General features: G+C 36.3%; 2 protein-coding genes across 4 annotated transcripts; both read left to right on the top strand.

Moving 5' to 3' along the window:
- Positions 1-394: 394 nt before the first annotated feature.
- Positions 395-15,823, top strand: LOC123692121. 3 transcript variants are annotated; one of them, XM_045636775.1, is made up of 15 exons: positions 395-543; positions 847-953; positions 1,581-1,719; positions 3,162-3,245; positions 3,788-3,904; positions 4,437-4,598; positions 5,011-5,133; positions 5,922-6,068; positions 7,731-8,021; positions 8,587-8,789; positions 11,697-11,800; positions 12,693-12,955; positions 13,698-13,811; positions 15,341-15,481; positions 15,591-15,823. In XM_045636775.1, the coding sequence occupies exons 1-15, from the start codon at positions 460-462 to the stop codon at positions 15,723-15,725; spliced, it is 2,214 nt and encodes a 737-aa protein (XP_045492731.1). In that variant the 5' UTR covers positions 395-459; the 3' UTR covers positions 15,726-15,823. The 3 variants fall into 3 exon arrangements, with proteins under 3 accessions (XP_045492731.1, XP_045492732.1, XP_045492730.1); XM_045636776.1 differs by having other exon boundaries at positions 3,165-3,245; positions 15,341-15,691; XM_045636774.1 differs by having other exon boundaries at positions 15,341-15,691.
- Positions 15,759-18,375, top strand: LOC123691867 (DNA-binding protein creA-like; the record flags this gene model as incomplete). Its single annotated transcript, XM_045636449.1, has 2 exons — positions 15,759-16,048; positions 16,520-18,375. Coding segments are annotated over 2 exons (390 nt in total), but the record flags the coding sequence as incomplete, so codon positions are not given.
- Between the last annotated feature and the right edge of the window lie 972 nt (positions 18,376-19,347).

Below are 19,347 nucleotides of genomic sequence, written 5' to 3'. Positions count from 1 at the left end.
TATCAAGCTTCGTTGTCCGTCTGTCTGTCCTTTCGTCGTCACCAGGTGTCTCACGATCACGAACCGAGAATTAGCTAGACTGTAGAAAATTTAAGAGATGCATCCTAATCCCTATGTCCGCATGGAAAAGAAATATTTAATATAAGGGGGCTTCCATGATAATATAGCAAGTGTGTGCTCTTTAATATAAAATAAATTATTTTCTATATAATTGTCCATGGACCAATGTTGCATGTTATCAATAAAAATGTAGGTACCTACTACCTAAGTGAAGTGGTTAAGGTACTGTTCACAGAGCAAGTAATATTATAGTACTGTTGTGCCCACAGTTGTGACCTTGAGTATGCATCAGCTGTCAATCTGTGCTGTCAATGACTACGAATACGACGGAACATAACCCAAGTTTGTAAAAATGGATTAAACAATTCGTGTAATCAATGAAATATTAGAATAAATATTATGAGGAATGTGGAATCACATTTGTTGGGAGACAGAATGGATGAGGCAGTGACACATTATATTAATTCCCATCAACCCCCAGAGGTAAATGTTATTAAATAAATTTGTGAATACTCTCCACTTCCTCTTTGTTTCGTGGAATATTAATATTTTTCCATTCTGCATGAATAGTTTTATAGACAAATTTATTTGAAAATGCATATGATACGGATTTCAATTATTAACTTATCAATTAAAAATATTGTAACAAGGACTTTCGATAAATCTGTATTATTTCAATATGTTTACATTCTTAGAATCAAAGTTTATCTATTTTTGATAAAAGTAACGTATCTATTGACCAATGAAAACCTATGTTTTAAAATAACAAGAAAACTTGTATTTCAGCAAGCTGTTCATGTGGATGCCAACTCCTTATCCCTAAATGTCCAAGAAGACGAGAATGGACGCGTGGTCACGGTTATGCACTCACAAAATTTCCCACAAGCATGCAGGTAATACACAATTTTTTTACGTAGTTTTTCTATGTATTACTACATACATACATCTAAGTAACTATATACCCAGTTACCAAATATAAATTTAAGGAACATTTTATTATGTTCTATGTGTATGGATACAGCTGGTTCCATATTGATGTAAATGACTAAATTTAGAAGCTTGGGGAAAGATATAGTCAGCTAAAAATAATTTAATATTCAGATTATTCAAACAAAGTTCATGTTTGTGGTGTAAAAACAAAAGTTTGCATATGAAAATATAATAAACAGTTCTTACTTACAAAATAAACTAAAATGAAATATCTAAGGTTTGTCTCATTCAGAATATTTAGCACTGGTTCAGAAAACAGTTTGTATAGAAAAAAATTCAACATAATAACACATACAAGTCTATTAATTTATGGCTTATTTTCTAGCTGTAATAATACCACATAACAAGAGGAACAAGTAACATTATTTATTTTGAAATCTAGTCAGTTACCCCATTGAGCCCCAAGCGGCCCTATCGGTCCAAGACACATTAGATTTTCTATTGTGTCTGTGGTTCCGGGGCCTGAGTTATTAAAATGCAGTTCCATTTAAAATTAACAATACTAAGTTCAACTTAATTTATATATCCAGGCAACTATCAGTGGGAGAACAGATGAACGATGGGCCATGGGTGGAGGAACTGTTGGATGCTCGACTGGCGGCCATTGTAGCGCATTTAGCTCAGCCCAGCAGAACTACACATCACCAGGGTCATAATCCTCATCACAAGGTAAAGTTATAAACAGATAATCCTAAGAAAATGTTGATTTACCTTATGTTTGCAGATGCTTAATTAAAATTAAATGGTATGACACCAATTACATTTATTTTTTAGAACCTCACAAAATATAAACAGTATGTAGAACTAGCCTCATCAAATTATGGGGTTCAATAGGTCATTAGTTGTTTGCTCTGTGAAAACAATTATATTATTCAAATTAAAAAAGGTAATATTTTGGAATAAACATTGTTCTCTAAGGGAAAATAAAACAATTGAGTTTTCAGTCAACCTAAGAACTTAATACATCTTTGTAAATAAATTTCTGGACTGTCTGCAGAACTTGGCACACATTTAGATCTCATTTATTTTTTTGGCAAATTAAGTCAACGATTGAACTCGGCTCCAAATTTTACATTTATGTTTTTGGTGGGATAAGAATGTACCTACTGCAATTCTATACAACTGCCTAATTGATGTTTAACAAAGTGGTCAACAATGCTATGCTATGCAGACTTTAAAACACTTGAATTTAGTCCAGCTAAATAATGATTGTTACATGCTTTCATAGTAACTAAATATACTATACTAGGTTTCCGCCCGCAGCTTCGCCCGCACAGTCAAAGAAAAACCCGTATAGTTACCGTTCCCGTGGGATTTCTGGGATTGCATCATTTTCCCGGGGTAAAAAGTAGCCTACGTCCTTTCTCGGGTATCAAAATATCTCCATACCAAATTTCATAAAAATTGGTTCAGTAGTTTAGGCGTGATTGAGTAACAGACAGACAGAGTTACTTTCGCATTTATAATATTAGTATGTATTATTTACTGTGTAATTTTTCCATTTGAAATGTTTGATCTAACCCATCACTATTGGTAATCCACTGATTATCTTCACAAAAATCTGGAATTATAGAAAAGGCATATTCATTTGATTGTCCTTATGCAGAACTACATTTTTCATATATGTCATATTTTTTATGGTGCATTTAGATTAAACAAACAGAGCAAGAGTATTCTTTTGTGATCTTTTGGTGTAAACGAAAACTCGTATTCAGTGTTGTTTAGTATTAGAATTTAGAACATTGTATAGAATACTAGCGGTCCGCCCCGGCTTCGCCCGTGGTACATATTTCGCAATAAAAGGTAGCCTATGTCCTTTCTCGGGTATCAAAATATCTCCATACCAAATTTCATGTAAATTGGTTCAGTAGTTTAGGCGTGATTGAGTAACAGATAGACAGACAGAGTTACTTTCGCATTTATAATATTAGTATGGATTTTCGAATGCGAAAAAACAACGCGAACAACGAAAAAATGCTCTATGTCTTTTTAGACTAAAATAATGGACATAGTGGGGGTTTAACGAGCATTTGCTTGTATGTAAATGCACCTTTACAATAATTAACATTTCATACAAAAAATCATGTTCAAATGTAAATAAATAATTTCAGCAAATACCAAACACGGTGAGAAATGATGTGGACACGTCAGTCATTCTAGATGGCTCTATGAGACTGTTTAATGGACACCCTTTGGTAAGGTTATATCAGTTTGATTATTTATTTTAGATGCATGGAAACTTATACTTGTTTATGTAACTTTATATTAGTAGTTTGGGCTAATTATTATATTTTGTAGATGTTTTCATGTATAATTATAAAAATTGTGTGACTAGGCAAAATTAAAATATTGTTAACACAAGTAAAAAATGTAAATAATTATTTAACATTAAATCTGGATATTCTACAAGCTGTTGGTAAGGAAAGGAAATAAAATGAAGTTTATTTTTATGGCTAACCCTTGTTAGAAAACCTTATATAAGTACTGTAGCTGATAATTTTTTTTAGTACAACTTCATAAAAATAAATATCATAAATATAAGCTTTAACTATAATGCTCTATTGTATGTAAGATTTTATATTAAAAAAATCAAAATTTGTTTATTTGAAACATAATAATAAATTAATAACGTATTTGCATAAACTTTATCAGCAATAATTCATATTTGCAATGAATTAACAAAATTAAAAAATAACCTTTCCCATGAATTCATGAAACAAAAAATGGAATATTCTAGGATCAACAACAAGGGTCAATAGTAGTTGACGAGCAGACTCTGCCGCCATTACCACCTCTACAGGATATGAAAAGATGTACTGAAAATAGCTGGTATAAGGACAAAACTGTATTAAAAGTGAGTTATTCATTTTTATGTTTTTTATTCCATTTTACTTACAGAATATGGTACTTAAAGAAATTTTTTTTTTTTAATAACTCAGCCTCCAGAATCACAGACACAATAGAAAATCTATCGTGTCTGGGACCGATCGGGCCGCTTGGGGCTCAATGGGTTAATAATTTTTAGGCCTATTTATCATGCTCATGCGTATTAAATTTCATAATAATTGGATCATTCATATCAAAATTGAGAATTAAATTATTTAAAAGCCTGTCTTTTAATAGAATTTGGAAAAATTGTGGAAACTGAGCACTACATGTGCTAAGAGAAGGTATAATACTTTATTTAGGAAAACAAGTTCATTAATTGAAATAAAACGTGTTTTTATGGTCACCCCTAGAAGTAAATATAAAAGTTAATAACTCAAGCCCCGGAACACAGACACAATAGAAAATCTATTGTGTCTGGGACCGATCGGGCCGCTTGGGGCTCAATGGGCTTTGGTATACAGTTTTAATTGTAAAGAAAAATCCTATGAATCCTACAGGAGAATGGTGAAATGTTACCAGAAGATAGCGGCGTTTTAGAAATGGCGGCGAGTGCATCTCCCGCGCAAAGTAAACAGAGTAAAAAGAGTTTGCCGCACAAAAAACGGATTTCTAGGAAGTTGAAGAGAAATACTGGCAACACTACGCCCAATGAACAAACAGTACGTATTATTTTGGATTTTTATGATAGTAAATCTTAGTTCATTTATATATTTGAATATTGTCGTCTTTCTTGTATTAATGAAATGAAATGATTATTGTTATGGATTACGTTGTTTCTTATTAATATTTTTAAAAGTGTGACATGCTAAAGCACGAATGTTAATTTATATTTCATATTGCAGAATCTTATATGTTATTGGTTTTTATCAAACTTTAAATCATTAAAAAAGAAGATAAAATTTTGTTAAGGGTTCTTTAATAAAACCATGATAAAGACATATATATAGGGAATGAAATTTAAAATATGTTAATTTGTAAAGCGAAAACATATTGCACATACCTCCACTAATGCGATAACCACATACAAACCCATATAGCAAAACTAGTATTAAAATTCAAACAACTCTACAGGACATAGTAGTAATCCAGTGTGCGGAGGATGTCCAACAAGAGGAGATACTGCCGGATAACTTTGTGGACTCTTTGCCGAGGCACACCACAGAACATATGACTGACGCTACTCATGTAACTCATGTAAGTACTGTAATAACTAGCTTTCCATTTTGTATAAAACCTAATCTATACTTATATTATAAAGCTGAAGAGTTTGTTTGTTTGAACGCGCTAATCTCAGGAACTATTGGTCCGTATTGAAAAATTCTTTCGGTGTTAGATAACCCATTCATCAAGGAAGGCTATAGGCTATATATCATCACGCTAAGGCCAACAGGAGCGGAGCCATGCGGGTGAAACCGCGGAGCGCAGCTAGTAAATTATATTGTGGAACCTTCGTCTTGAATCACACTATCTATTAATAAAAACTACATCAAAATCCGTTGTGTACTTTTAAAGATCAAAGCATACATAGATACAGACTTTACGGAAGACAGGAGAAGCACTATGTAATGATAATGAATGTTTTGTCTGTCTGTCTTTTATATCTGGATTTGTAAAATATTGTACAGGAGGTAATTTTGTTGATAATTGATGTAAAGATTTCAGTAAAAAATAAAAGTACAAAGGTTTTGATAGGTTACCAACACAACATTCGATCTAAACAAACAGCACTATAACGCACATACTACTGGACGTCAAAGTGAGATGGCATGATTCAATTATAATGTACTTGGCTAATTGGCCACATTTTAACGTGCCGCTCACGGAGCGTTTTTAGCCTAAGCCTTTCAACTTATAATAATATAATTGATTTGTTAACTGTCCTTTTTTGTTAAAATTAATTTATGACTGCGAATAAAGTTTTTACGAGGATTTAGCCCTTGACTATATTATATTATTGTAGAAATAATGTTTTTTTTTTTCAGATGCGACCAATACTAATATGTCAATTGTGCGGCGACTTTTATGGTGAAGAGCAACTGAAATTCTATCAACACTTGAAGCAGCACTATGAACCTCAAACTTCCATTATTATGGAGAACCCTGTTGTACCTGATATAGGAATTGATAAGGTACGTATTATATATAGAAAGAAAGAAAGAAAGAAAAAAAGCTTTATTGCCAACAAAAACTTAGACTATCCTATCTTAAAAGTAAACACATATTAGGCAATCGGAACAGACTCAGCCATGCTGTGGGCTAACACCCGAACAGCGCTGATTTTCAGTCTGCCCGCGTATTTTACGAGGTCCTTTATATAAATACTAATAATAAAATTACATTTAAAACTGTTACTATCAATATAAATAAAAATTTATAAATACATCTACATATTGTGTACATATATGTGTACATATAGAATAAAACGTATTTTAAAAACTTACTAATATATACTTATTATGTGTGGCTTAGCTGTTAAAATTATATTTTAAACTAATATTAAGAACCCATCATCTTCAATTTATTTTGCAGAGCAGAAGTTATTGATAAGATTGATTATGATGATATTTTCTATTTATTCAAAACTTTCTATATCTAACTAGTGGTCCGCCCCGGCTTCGCCCGTGGTACATATTTCGCAATAAAAAGTATAGCCAATGTTCTTTCTGACGGTCTAAAGATTGTCTGTGCCAAATTTCATCAAAATCGGTCCATTGCAATCAAACAAACAAAGTTTTCCTCTTTATAATATTAGTGTAGATTTAACCCCCCTTTTTTTTTTTTTTTTTATAGTGGAGAATGCATTTAGGCATACCCAGGGCACTCGGGGAAAGAGCCCTGGGTTATGTCGGACTCACCCAGCTGAGTGCAGGGACCTACCGACTAAACTCCACTGTGTTCCGCCGTGCCGCTTTATAGACGGGGCCGCGGGTATTCGGTAGAACCGCGTCCGCAGACCCGTCAGCGGCAGCCTATCTCCAGGCCCAACGCGAATGTGGCGGGAGGCCGCCAGGTCTACCTTCCTGGGGGGGCGGCGTGAGTGGAACACTTCTCACGCCGCCTCTCCGCACCGGATGATGGATTATATCCCCGTTCCACCATCCGGTGCCCATCATCAGGGAGGCAGGTCGCGACCGTGTAAAGCGGCCGCGACACGGCGACGACGCCCAATAGGACGACGACGCCGAATCGGATCCGAGGAAGGGTTTCTCTCGCGGGCCCGCTCTGCCTCCTCCTTCTGCGACATCACATACTCGCAGTATGTGATAGCCGCGGACCACGATCTGTCGCCACCAACCATTTTGCGAACTATGGAAGGCAGGGAGAGATCAGGGCCGACGACTGCGACCAGGCGAGCTCGGGGCTCTGACCACGCGGGGCACACGGCGAGAGTGTGGTCTGCCGTGTCCTCCGGACAGTCGCACCAATGACAAGCCATTTGCGGCTCCCGTCTGGCGACTTTGCACAGGTATCGCCCGAAACAACCGTGTCCGGACAGTACCTGTGTCAGGCGGAAGGTGATGGCCCCATGCCGCCTGTCGCACCACTCACGTAGGACCGGTCGGATTGCTTCGACCGTCCTTACTCCTGCGCTGGGCTCTTCGAGCCGACGTTTCCACTCAATGAAACGCCGCTCGAGAGCATCAGCCCTCCATTGCTGGACCTGCTCCAGATATGGGTTGATCCCATGCGATCTAGACGCGGCGACGCGGCGATAAACGAGATTTAACCCCCCTAAAGTAGATACTATTTATAAGTATGCATGATCATTAAAAATATTCCAAACTCCACAGATGACAAACACATGTATAGTCGACAACGCAGCCACACTCCCCGATTCCATAGTGGAACTATCTCTAGAGAACACAGTGCCAAAGACAATGTACCAGCCCATAGACAAGCACATCCTCTACACCAACGAGAAGACGCTCTATAAGCAATACTCTATGGGCATAGACAAGGATGTAGGGGATTTAGACGATACGTTGGATAAATTGGAGTTGTATTGCTGTGTGAAGTGTAATAAGTCGTTCAGGAAACAGAAGCAATGCGAAGCGCATATTAAGGAGGCGCATTCTACTAAGGTGAGATTTTTGGTATATTTTTTGTTGTAGTATTTGCTTATAGGGTAATGATAAAACTGATATGGGTATGTGTGTATAATTTAATAGGATATGTTGGTGTAAAATATTTATTTTTGATTAATAGTATGATTCTGGGGCAGACTAATCTCTATAATATAAATAAAAATGAATCCAAAAATGTGTTGGTAAGCGCATAACTTTAGAACAGCTGAACCGATTTCTTTAATTCTTTTTTTATTATATTCCTTGAAGTACGAGGATGGTTCTTATGTAGAGAAAACGTGAATATGTACCACGGGCGAAGCCGGGGCGGACCGCTAGTATTCCAATAATAGCAGGATTAATAAATTAATTTGAATGTGAAGTTTTTAAGATATGTCACTATAAAATAAGTTTTTTTGCATGCTAGAATTCCTCGAATGTTTTAAACACATCAATGTGTCCGTGTATATGTCCATGTACCCGTGTCTAATAGTTAATATTATTAACAACTTTTAACACATTTATTTTTTCCTTACAACAAAAAAGGCTATTTCACAATTTGGACAATCAATTATCTTAACAGATAGAAGACATGGGTGAGTTCAGCGAACCCGAAGATCTAATGGAAGGCATACACGTGGCGGTCGACGACCACGATCACGACCATGACCACGACCACGACCATGACCACGACCAGAACGACCACGACGCGGTCGAACACTACGAGGTGTTACCGCATCTGACTGTCGACAATGGACACGTGCACCAAGAGCATGTGCGGCATTGGTGAGTTAATTAAATTTAATGAAGCAAGTATTTCTTTAGCTTATGTGGTATTCTGATATTCTGTACAATTGAGTATTTGAATAAAATTTTTTTTGTGCTAAATGGAAAGATTATAGGTCTACCAGAATCTCATGGCATATTTATAATTATGAAATAAAAGATTTTCATATGGCAATTTTATTTGACAATTATCAAATTGGTTGTCAAATTATTTGTCTTCTTTGGAATTTATTAATAATTTTTAGGATTTTGTCTAAAAATCTTCGAAAATGTCGAAAAAGCTGCTGCGATCACAAGCAACAGGTGTATTTTATAATGTGTATAGAAAAACATTCGATGAAGAAGGGTCAAACACATTACAATTTTCAATTTTGAATATTTTATTGGTAAATTGGACTTACCCGTTTTGATACTTAAAATTAAAAATATTATGAGTAGGTAGCTATAATATTGTTTGTTGATTACAATATAATTTTATTAAAACTTATTACAGGAGTTTCCAATACGGCTATTCGTCAAGTCCAAGCTGTCCAAGTCAATTTTATATTGTGTGTATCTGTTAATACTTACGAAAATAAACATAGTTTTTATTTATTTTATAAAAAAATATTAGCATTATCTTGTTTTGATCTGCATTATCATTACATCCATATTTTTACATGGCATAATGATAATGAATGAACAAATATAGGTATGTGTAAATAATAATACATTAATAAAATACATTACATAGATAAAAGTAATATGTAAGTATGTACCTACATAATATTAAGTGGATATCTCATTATTAAGTAGAGTATTGTTCACTTATGTAATGTGACTAATGATGTTGAGGACAAAATAAAAAATAGGCAGTATCAAGATCGTTCAGTCCATTTTCCTTAGGGTTGCACACTCAAAATTTTGATTTCCCTAATTGCCATCAGATTCTGGTTTAACTATATATATTAGTTTTATAACAAAACTATTTTTTTTATTTTTTTTTTGCAATAATTCAAAAGTTATTTCAAAATAAAAATTAGTCTTTGAATCCAGTACCGAAAACACACCGACAACTCCCGAAGCGTCACCCGGACGCGTGTGACGTCATAATGTTAGTTTTCACACATTGCAGTTGATAGAAAAACGTATACAACTAAAACATTTTGACGTCACATCTATGGTGACCAGTCATGGCGCGTTTATAGTCACGTGATTTTAATTTAAATTTCATAAATTTTTAATTGCTTATAATTAATTGAAAAACATTTTTTTTGAGTTTTTTGCATTAAATATCAATATTATTAATAATAAAGTTTTAAAATACATGCAAAAAATCAATAATTTTTTTTTATTCAAATACTCAATTCTGCTAAGTAGCATAAAACGTTGGCGTAACATGAAACAAATTTTCGCGTTAATAATATTGGTAGCTAAATAAAAATGGTGTTGATTGAATACAATTTTCACTAGTAATCATTTTTATTGATACAACAACAGTCGTTCTCTTTTGGCTAAGTGTTTTATGAAATTCGAATTTCGCCGACCATAGACAGCCATAGCAAAGATTACGCGTGTTGCCTGTCAGAAAAAGTATTATTTATTACTAGCTTCCGCCCGCGACTCCGTCCGCGCGGAAAAATTAAGAAAAATTACGATATATTTTTTTTCTACGTATTATTCCGGGATAAAAAGTATCCTATTTTATGCCCAGGATAATAAGGTATAATTATACCAAGTTTCATCGAAATCGAACCGTTAGTTTTCACGTGATGCCTGAACATACAGACAGACAGACAGACAGACAGACAGACAGACAGACAGACAGACAGACAGACAGACAAAAAATTTTTTAATCACATATTTGGGCTTGGTATCGATCTAGTAACACCCCCTGCTATTTATTTTTTCAATATTTTCAATGTACAGAATTGACCCTTCTACAGATTTATTATATGTATAGATTATTTTGTTTTCGTCATTGCGAGAAAAGTAGAACTAAACTATATCTTGTCTGCAAAATACTTATCTACAAAATAACTTACTTTAAGGGCTGATTTTTCAATCCTTGGTTGAAATTTATTCGTCAAATAACGTATTAAACTACCATTTCAAAAATGTATTCTAATTGTCCGTATTTGACAGTTTACAGGTGACATTTTAATATGTTCGTGTAATAGTTTATTGGACGGATACATTTTATCCAAGGATTGAAAAATCGGCCCTAAGAAGAATTAAAGTTGAATTGAGTATTTGAATAAAAAAAAATTATTGATTTTTTTCATGTATTTTAAAACTTTATTATTAATAATATTGATATTTAATGCAAAAAACTCCAAAAAAAATGTTTTTCAATTAATTATAAGCAATTAAAAATTGATGAAATTAAATTAAAATCACGTGACTATAAACGCGCCATGACTGGTCACCATAGATGTGACGTCAAAATGTTATAGTTGTACATTAGTTGTATACGTTTTTGTATCAACTGCAATGAGTGAAAACTAACATTATGACGTCACACGCGTCCGGGTGACGCTTCGGGAGTTGTCGGTGTGTTTTCGGTACTGGATTCAAAGACTAATTTTTATTTTGAAATAACTTTTGAATTATTGTAAAAATAAATTTAAAAAAATTGTTTTATTATAAAACTAATATATAATCTTTCCATTTAGCACAAAAAAAAATTTTATTCAAATACTCAATTGTCCGTATTTGACAGTTTACAGGTGACATTTTAATATGTTCGTGTAATAGTTTATTAGACGGATACATTTTATCCAAGGATTGAAAAATCGGCCCTAAGAAGAATTAAAGTAGAATTATGTACATATACAGGTAACTTTATTGGACGGATACATTTTATCCAAGGATTGAAAAATCGGCCCTCTGAAGAATTAATGTTGAATTAGGTATGTACATATGCAGGTACTCCCGCAGTACCGGCGCCAGCCCCGAGCTGTGTTCGTGCGCCGGCGCCGGCTGCTGCGCTGCGTGCGCGCACGAACATCAGCCACTTCTAGTTACCAAAGGTATACGATTCAAAATCCTCCACCAACTAAATTTTGTTAAATTCCTATTAATGCAAGAAATGTAACAGAATTATGAATATTATACAGGGTTACTTGTAAAACACCGGCAACCTCGCAGGACAAGATAGCTAACATCATAAGCAACAACATTTGTTCTACGACTTTTGATAATTTGTTAAATTTTATTTTCATACAAAAATAAATATTCATTTAATTTTCCGTTTTAAAATTATAAACTCTACGCCTCCCAAAAAGTACGACAACAAGAAGCGAACGAGAGGGGGAAGGGGGCGTCGCGTCGTCCATCCGATAGTGAATAGAACATAGACTTACAAATGTTAGGAGAGTACAATAAAAGTTTAAAAAATCATTTAAAAATAATTTATTGCGTTATGCCATAAGTCGTAGAACAAATGTTGTTACTTATGATGTTAGCTATCTGGTCCTGCGAGGTTGCTGGTGTTTTACAAGTAACCCGTAGAGGTTGATTTTATTTTAAATAAATGATAAAAAAAATTCACAAAAAAATGTGTGCCTGTACTAGTGTGCACAAGTAAGAAGTGAAACTTCTTTATGACCTTATTTTTTGAAAAAATAATTTACTATATGCAACTTTACAGAAATACGTCGAATCACGCGTGGTAAGGATAAGAAAAAGATGGCGCGTAACGGAAAAATGTCACGCGTCATAATGTTACACTAAATTTCTTTCCAACACCGATAAAGAAGTTTCACTTCAATAAATTAAAATTCCAGCCATTCTCAGGCTTCATTTGGTTTGATTTAAATAAAAAAGTTTATACAATAGCTCATAATACAGAAGCTCTAAAAGATACGACCTGTGTTTTCGAAGATGTTTCTGCCTGATATTAATTTAAAAAAATGTCTACAGATGAAGTAATACAAAGGATACTAGACAGCGAAGTGCCTCAAGAGCCCCCACCAATACAAGAACAACTCCCGAAAATAACGCAAGTGGTCTCCACTAGGAAAGATCAGAAGAAGAAATCGCCTCAAAGCAGATTCGAGTGTGTTCAATGCGGCCGAGTGTTTAAACATAGGAACAGTATGATGTATCATATGCTGATGCACAGTGAGAAGCAGCAGTCGTGTGATGATTGCGGAAAGAGGTTCTATACTGCGGCTACGTTGAAGGTTAGTCGACTTTATATCAAGGGAATAAGGTAGCTTTTTAGCGATTAAGTTAGCTTTATGCTGATGCATAGTGAAAAGAAGCAGTCGTGGGATGACTGTGGAAAGAATACTGCAGAAGGTTAGTAGACTTTATGTCAAGGGAATAAGAGTCATTTTTGTTTGGCTCGTAATGTGATAAGTGCAGAAATAGGTTCTTCAGTCTACACAGCGACCGCGTTGAATGTTCGTGCACTTTATAGAAAGGGAATAAGAGTCATTTTTATTTGCTTTGTGTTGGTTTAATGTAATTTAAGTTTTGTAGGTAGGTGATAGAATATGCGCTCACTATCGCAATCTGGCTTGGGAACGAAAATCTAGATCTGGTCAGCTAGATCTTAGTCTGCCAGATTTGTTTTAAACAACTCTAAAATATTTATAATAAGATGATATTATTGCACAAGTAATCTCCACTCACCCGCAATATTTTCCTTTTTTTCCAACGTGTACAAGTGTATAACATTATTTTAAAACATTAGAATAAGTGAATAAAAATTCTTTGAAATAAAGTGTCCCTAAACCTATAATATTAACGTCCAAATCCATACTAATATTATAAAGCTGAAGAGTTTGTTTGTTTGAACGCGCTAATCTCAGGAACTACTGGTCCGATTTGAAAAATTTTTTCGGTGTTAGATATATATATATATATCATCATGTAAAACCGTGGAACACTGCTAGTATGTAATAACCTTTTTTTTTTCAGATCCACCGACGCATGCACGAAGGCGCTAAGCCGTTTCGCTGTGACGTGTGCGGACAACACTTTCGGCAGTCCGGAGATCTGAAGTATCACAAAACTTCTAAACATTCTGATGTCGTGAGTATATATTATGTGTAATTAACTTCGTTTAATTTGAATTGACATTGGAAATTAATAATAGAGTAGTAATGAAAAAAAAATAGACGGGTTGCACTCCGGGAGTGCCGGCAGAAGTGAAAACTTGATTATTAACGTTCTATGTTTCATATTTTGGAATGGTATCCGTCTTACGCATGGAATGTAAGGGCTAAAAAAAAATCCGTCTTACGCTTTTTCGATCAGGCCACGTGTCCTGACGCGAGTTTAAGATTTTATACCCAACGCCGCTAAAGAAGTTTTCACTTCAAAAAAATTATAATTAAAACATAACATTTGTGTTACATTTTAAGGGCTTGTCCAGGAAGGGCGAATTCGTCGCTTTTGTTTCGTATTACGCACGATTGTTTTGTTGAGATCGTGCGAGCATTTGCGAATAAACATACACTGGGCCAGAGTTCGCGCGTTAAACTGGACGCAACAAGGGGTTCCTAATATATCGATTTGCGTGAGATTCTAGGGTCTGGCATTGTGCACGTGATTTACGGGCATACTTTGAGTTATTTCTATGCTTGTCGACGCAATGTATTGGTGCATAGTATCTTACTAGCGCGCGAATGAAACCACGCGAAAAATTTCGCGACAAATTCGAATCTCCTGTGTGCCTAGTGCGAGTTTTCATCGAGTACGAAACGTTACTATCGCGTCTGCGTCACAGCGAAATTTGTATGGGGAATCAAAGCTTCCCCATACGTCCGCTAGGGGCGCTGTTCGATTTCCCATACTAATTCGGCTGTGACGCAAACGCGATAGTAACGTTTCGTACTCGATGAAAACTCGCACTAGGCACACTGGACACGGTCTAACCGAACAATAATTGCAAATAATTATGTAATATCTTCATGTATATATATAATTTATTATAAATAGTGTTGAGCACCATCGACCTCAATATACCGCGTAATTCTAATGATCCTTAGGTTGCCTGGAAGAGATCGCTTTATTAGCGATAAGGCCGCCTTTGTACGTACTTCTATTTGTGATTTTAACCGACTTCAAAAAAAAGGAGGAGGTTATCAATGCGGCTGGTATATTTTTTGAAGTGAAAGTTTTTTATCGGGGTTGGAAAAAAATTGAGTGTAACATTTTTTTCGTTACGCGTGACATTTTTCCATCTTTTTCATATCGCTATCACGCGTGATTAAACACACACCCGTATTTCTGTAAAGTTGCATATTATAGTAATTTTTATTTTAAATAATGTCATAAAGAAGTTTCACTTAAGTACGTATGTACACTAGTACACATACACATTTTTTAGTAAGCTATTGCATAGCTTCTATCGCGGGCCATGAGAGCGGGGACCGAATCGAGAAATTCCGTAAAGAAAAAACCTCACGCTCCCCACTCCGACGGGCGGAGTTGTGGCTTGAAGGCATAGCATGCAATAGCTTTACCGCGGCAGTCTCCAAGTGACACACGTCTTTTATTATATTGTTACTGGTGCAAATATTCATTCATTCATTCAAATAGTGTTTTGTACGTTACAGAAGCAGTTCAAGTGCGAGTACTGCGGCAAGGAGTTCGCCCGGCGCTACTCGCTGAGCCTGCACCGGCGCATCCACACGGGCGAGCGCAACTACAAGTGCGACTTCTGCAACAAGAGCTTCCGCGCGGCCTCCTACCGCCAGATACACATGCGCACGCACACCGGTGAGCCCCTACAGAGTGACAGACAGAAAGCGCAACTACAAGTGCGACTTCTGCAACAAGAGCTTCCGCGCGGCCTCCTACCGCCAGATACACATGCGCACGCACACCGGTGAGCCCCTACAGAGTGACAGACAGAAAGCGCAACTACAAGTGCGACTTCTGCAACAAGAGCTTCCGCGCGGCCTCCTACCGCCAGATACACATGCGCACGCACACCGGTGAGCCCCTACAGAGTGACAGACAGAAAGCGCAACTACAAGTGCGACTTCTGCAACAAGAGCTTCCGCGCGGCCTCCTACCGCCAGATACACATGCGCACGCACACCGGTGAGCCCCTACAGAGTGACAGACAGAAAGCGCAACTACAAGTGCGACTTCTGCAACAAGAGCTTCCGCGCGGCCTCCTACCGCCAGATACACATGCGCACGCACACCGGTGAGCCCCTACAGAGTGACAGACAGAAAGCGCAACTACAAGTGCGACTTCTGCAACAAGAGCTTCCGCGCGGCCTCCTACCGCCAGATACACATGCGCACGCACACCGGTGAGCCCCTACAGAGTGACAGACAGAAAGCGCAACTACAAGTGCGACTTCTGCAACAAGAGCTTCCGCGCGGCCTCCTACCGCAGATACACATGCGCACGCACACCGGTGAGCCCCTACAGAGTGACAGACAGAAACAAAGATATTGATGATAAATACAGTTTGAATAAATAAGGAATACTAGGGGTCCAAGAATACTTCCTTGGGGAACACCTTTATATTATACTGTCCTAAATTTTTGATCGTCATACGATTTCTTACGAACGTCCAACTAAGAAGTTAAATATATTGTGTTAGACCAAAAAATAACTATTTAGCCAGCAATAAACAAGATTGCAATCATGATTTTTTTTAAATATAATGGTGTGATTTACATTGTCAAAAGCTTTGCTCATATCCAAATAAATTAATATTATTTGATTTTGAATATAAAATCACAACATTTCTCTAAGCAATTAATTTTGTTTACAGGAGCAAAGCCGTACAAATGTCCAATTTGCGACAAAGGCTTCCGCGTGTCATACGACATGCGGCGGCACGTGCGCGTCGTTCACGAGAAATCCAAACCTGAAGATCCTAAGAAAATTGACAAAATCAAAAAGGAAGTGAACCAGGATAAACCAAAGAAAATCGTCAAAAAACCACCCAACGTCACTGTGCAAGACAAAATCGGTTTCAAAGTGAGCGAACTCAGTACAGTATTCGAGAAAGACGAATACTTAGAGAAAGAATACGCCTCGAAGATTATCAAGAAAGAAAAAGTTCAAGAAAAGATATACTTTAGGGAAAATACAGATGGGAAGATGCCAGTGCTTTCCCAAGTGGAAAAAACACCAAACTTAGTGTCGTTAAGTGATATAAAAGGGTTGGATATGGGAAGGGAGAGGGAACTCCCGGGGGAGGCGATAGAAATGTTAGATAAATTGGCCTTTTATAACATACCTGCTGTGTGATGTAGACCTTATTGTAAGGACAATAAGAGTGGTTTTAAATAAAATAAAATAGATATTACCACAAATAAAAGGTGATGAACAGTGAAGAGAAACTTAAATGGGTGTATATACTGTCAGTTTGGAATGGGACAGTTTAGCACAACATTTAATGTTATAATGGTTAGTGAATGGGTGTCTGTAATTTTGTATCAATTGGGACTATAGCACAATGCTATGTTAAAAATGACAAATGAGTCGGTGTCCACGATTCAGTACAGATTAAGTCATGTACTTCTTCTTCTAGAAGCACTTTTGAAACGTCAATACATATTTTTAACATTTACCACCGCTTCGGAAAGCAGAAAAATTACGAAGGTTTAAAAAGGGGAAAGTCGAAAATGTTAGAAAAAGTTTTTTTTTTTTTTCACCTAATATAATGAACCTAACTACTTAGGGTATCATTATTGAAAATTACGATCTAGCCTTATACTATAGGCTAATGAGTAATATAAATCTAACTTAATTTGCTAGGTAAAGTATGTCTAAGAACGTGTCCATTAACACTTTTCTTCATGTCTCTATTAAGGCGAAGACACTTCGTTCATGTGTTCTTTATGAATAGCACTCACTATATTACACTAACACTTCACTAATCTCAAAAGGTTTTGTCCTTTTCAGTCTTCTCACTATGTCCGTGTTGTCAAGGAGCTGGATAGCCTCGACGTTCACATGGTGATGAAGTCTGCGTTCGTGAGCTTCAGCGTTCTTTTTAATTATGTCCGTGACGAGATCTACTTTCAGGTCCTGATGTAGGTCGTCATTTCTAATGTACCAGGGAGCGTTTACGATCTCCCTGAGTACTTTATTTTGAAACCGTTGTATGATTCTGATATTACTTGGTTTGGTACAGCCCCAAAGCTGACTACCATAAGTCCACAAAGGCATAAGGACTTGTTTATACAGGAGTAATTTGTTTTGTTCTGAAAGTGATGAATGCTTAATTAGCCAGTACATGGCCTTGTAGCGAAGCTCTAGCTCCTCGCGTTTCTTTTTGACATGAGCCTTCCAGCGAAGCTTTGCGTCAAGTGTCATACCCAGATATTTAGCTGTGTTTTCATAAGGTATTACATGATTATTTATGTATACCGGATGATAATTTGGCTTTTTGTTTGTGAAGTCTACATGAATAGATTTAGACTCATTGAGTTTTATTCTCCATTTTTTCGTCCAGACAAAGATGGTATTAACAGCTATCTGAACTTTTTCTACTGCTTCTTCATGAGTATCACCTGTGGCCATTATAGCTGTGTCATCAGCAAATGTTGCAATGGTGTTGTTCTCTAACTTAGGAATATCGCAGGTGTACAATAAGTACAGAATAGGACCCAGAACACTTCCTTGCGGTACTCCAGCTTCTATAGGCTTAAGCTCTGAATATGCATCATCTTGTCTTACTCTAAACATACGCTGTGACAAGTAAGACTCTAAGATGTCAACGAACTGTTTTGGGAGCATATTTCTTAGTTTGAATATAAGCCCCTCGTGCCATACTTTATCAAATGCTTGCGCCACATCCAAAAACACCGTGGAGCAGACTTTTCTTTCTTCTAGAGCCTTTTCAATTATATTGGTAATTCTATGTACTTGGTCTATTGTAGAACGGTGTTCTCTGAATCCAAATTGATATTCAGGAATTAAGTTTCTTTCCTCGATTATGGGTTTTAACCGTTTCAAGAAGAGTTTTTCAAATAATTTTGACATGATCGGCAGCAGAGAGATCGGCCGGTATGAATATGTGGTAGTATCATGTGGTGGTTTACCAGGTTTTGGTATCATTATAACTTCGGCTATTTTCCACACATCAGGAACACACTTAAGCCTAAAGGTAGCATTAATGATTGTGGTTAGTTTGACAATAGCTTTCCGAGGAAGGTTTCTAAGGATTTCTCCAGTAATGAGATCATAGCCAGGTGTTTTCTTTCGGCTAAGACGTTTAATTTCACTGGATACTTCTCTTGGATTGACCAATCTTATTTCTAGCTCATCATTTGCTGTTTCTTCTACTAGCGAAGCGAAGTGTTCATTCTCTTCATTGGGTTTAAAAATTTGCTCGAAATTTTCTGCAAATCTTGCTCGGTGGGATATGCGTCATTGGTTTTTTTGAACTTTTTGTAGTTTTCCACAGGGAGTAATCCGACGTGCGATCACTAGTTATATGACAGAGTTAGAAAAAGTGTCGTGACAACTTTTCGTAAGAATACCTAGCCAGAAACATAAGATACAATTGTGGATGGACATATTTATACAAATAAATATAGATCTAGGGCGTGTAAAAACCAGGGTGTGGGTCGCGGGCAAAAGCTAATT

The sequence above is a fragment of the Colias croceus genome, chromosome 5 (genome assembly GCF_905220415.1).
Source record: "Colias croceus chromosome 5, ilColCroc2.1".
Taxonomy (NCBI): Eukaryota; Metazoa; Arthropoda; class Insecta; order Lepidoptera; family Pieridae; genus Colias; species Colias croceus.
This window is presented reverse-complemented; position numbering and strand designations above follow the sequence as displayed.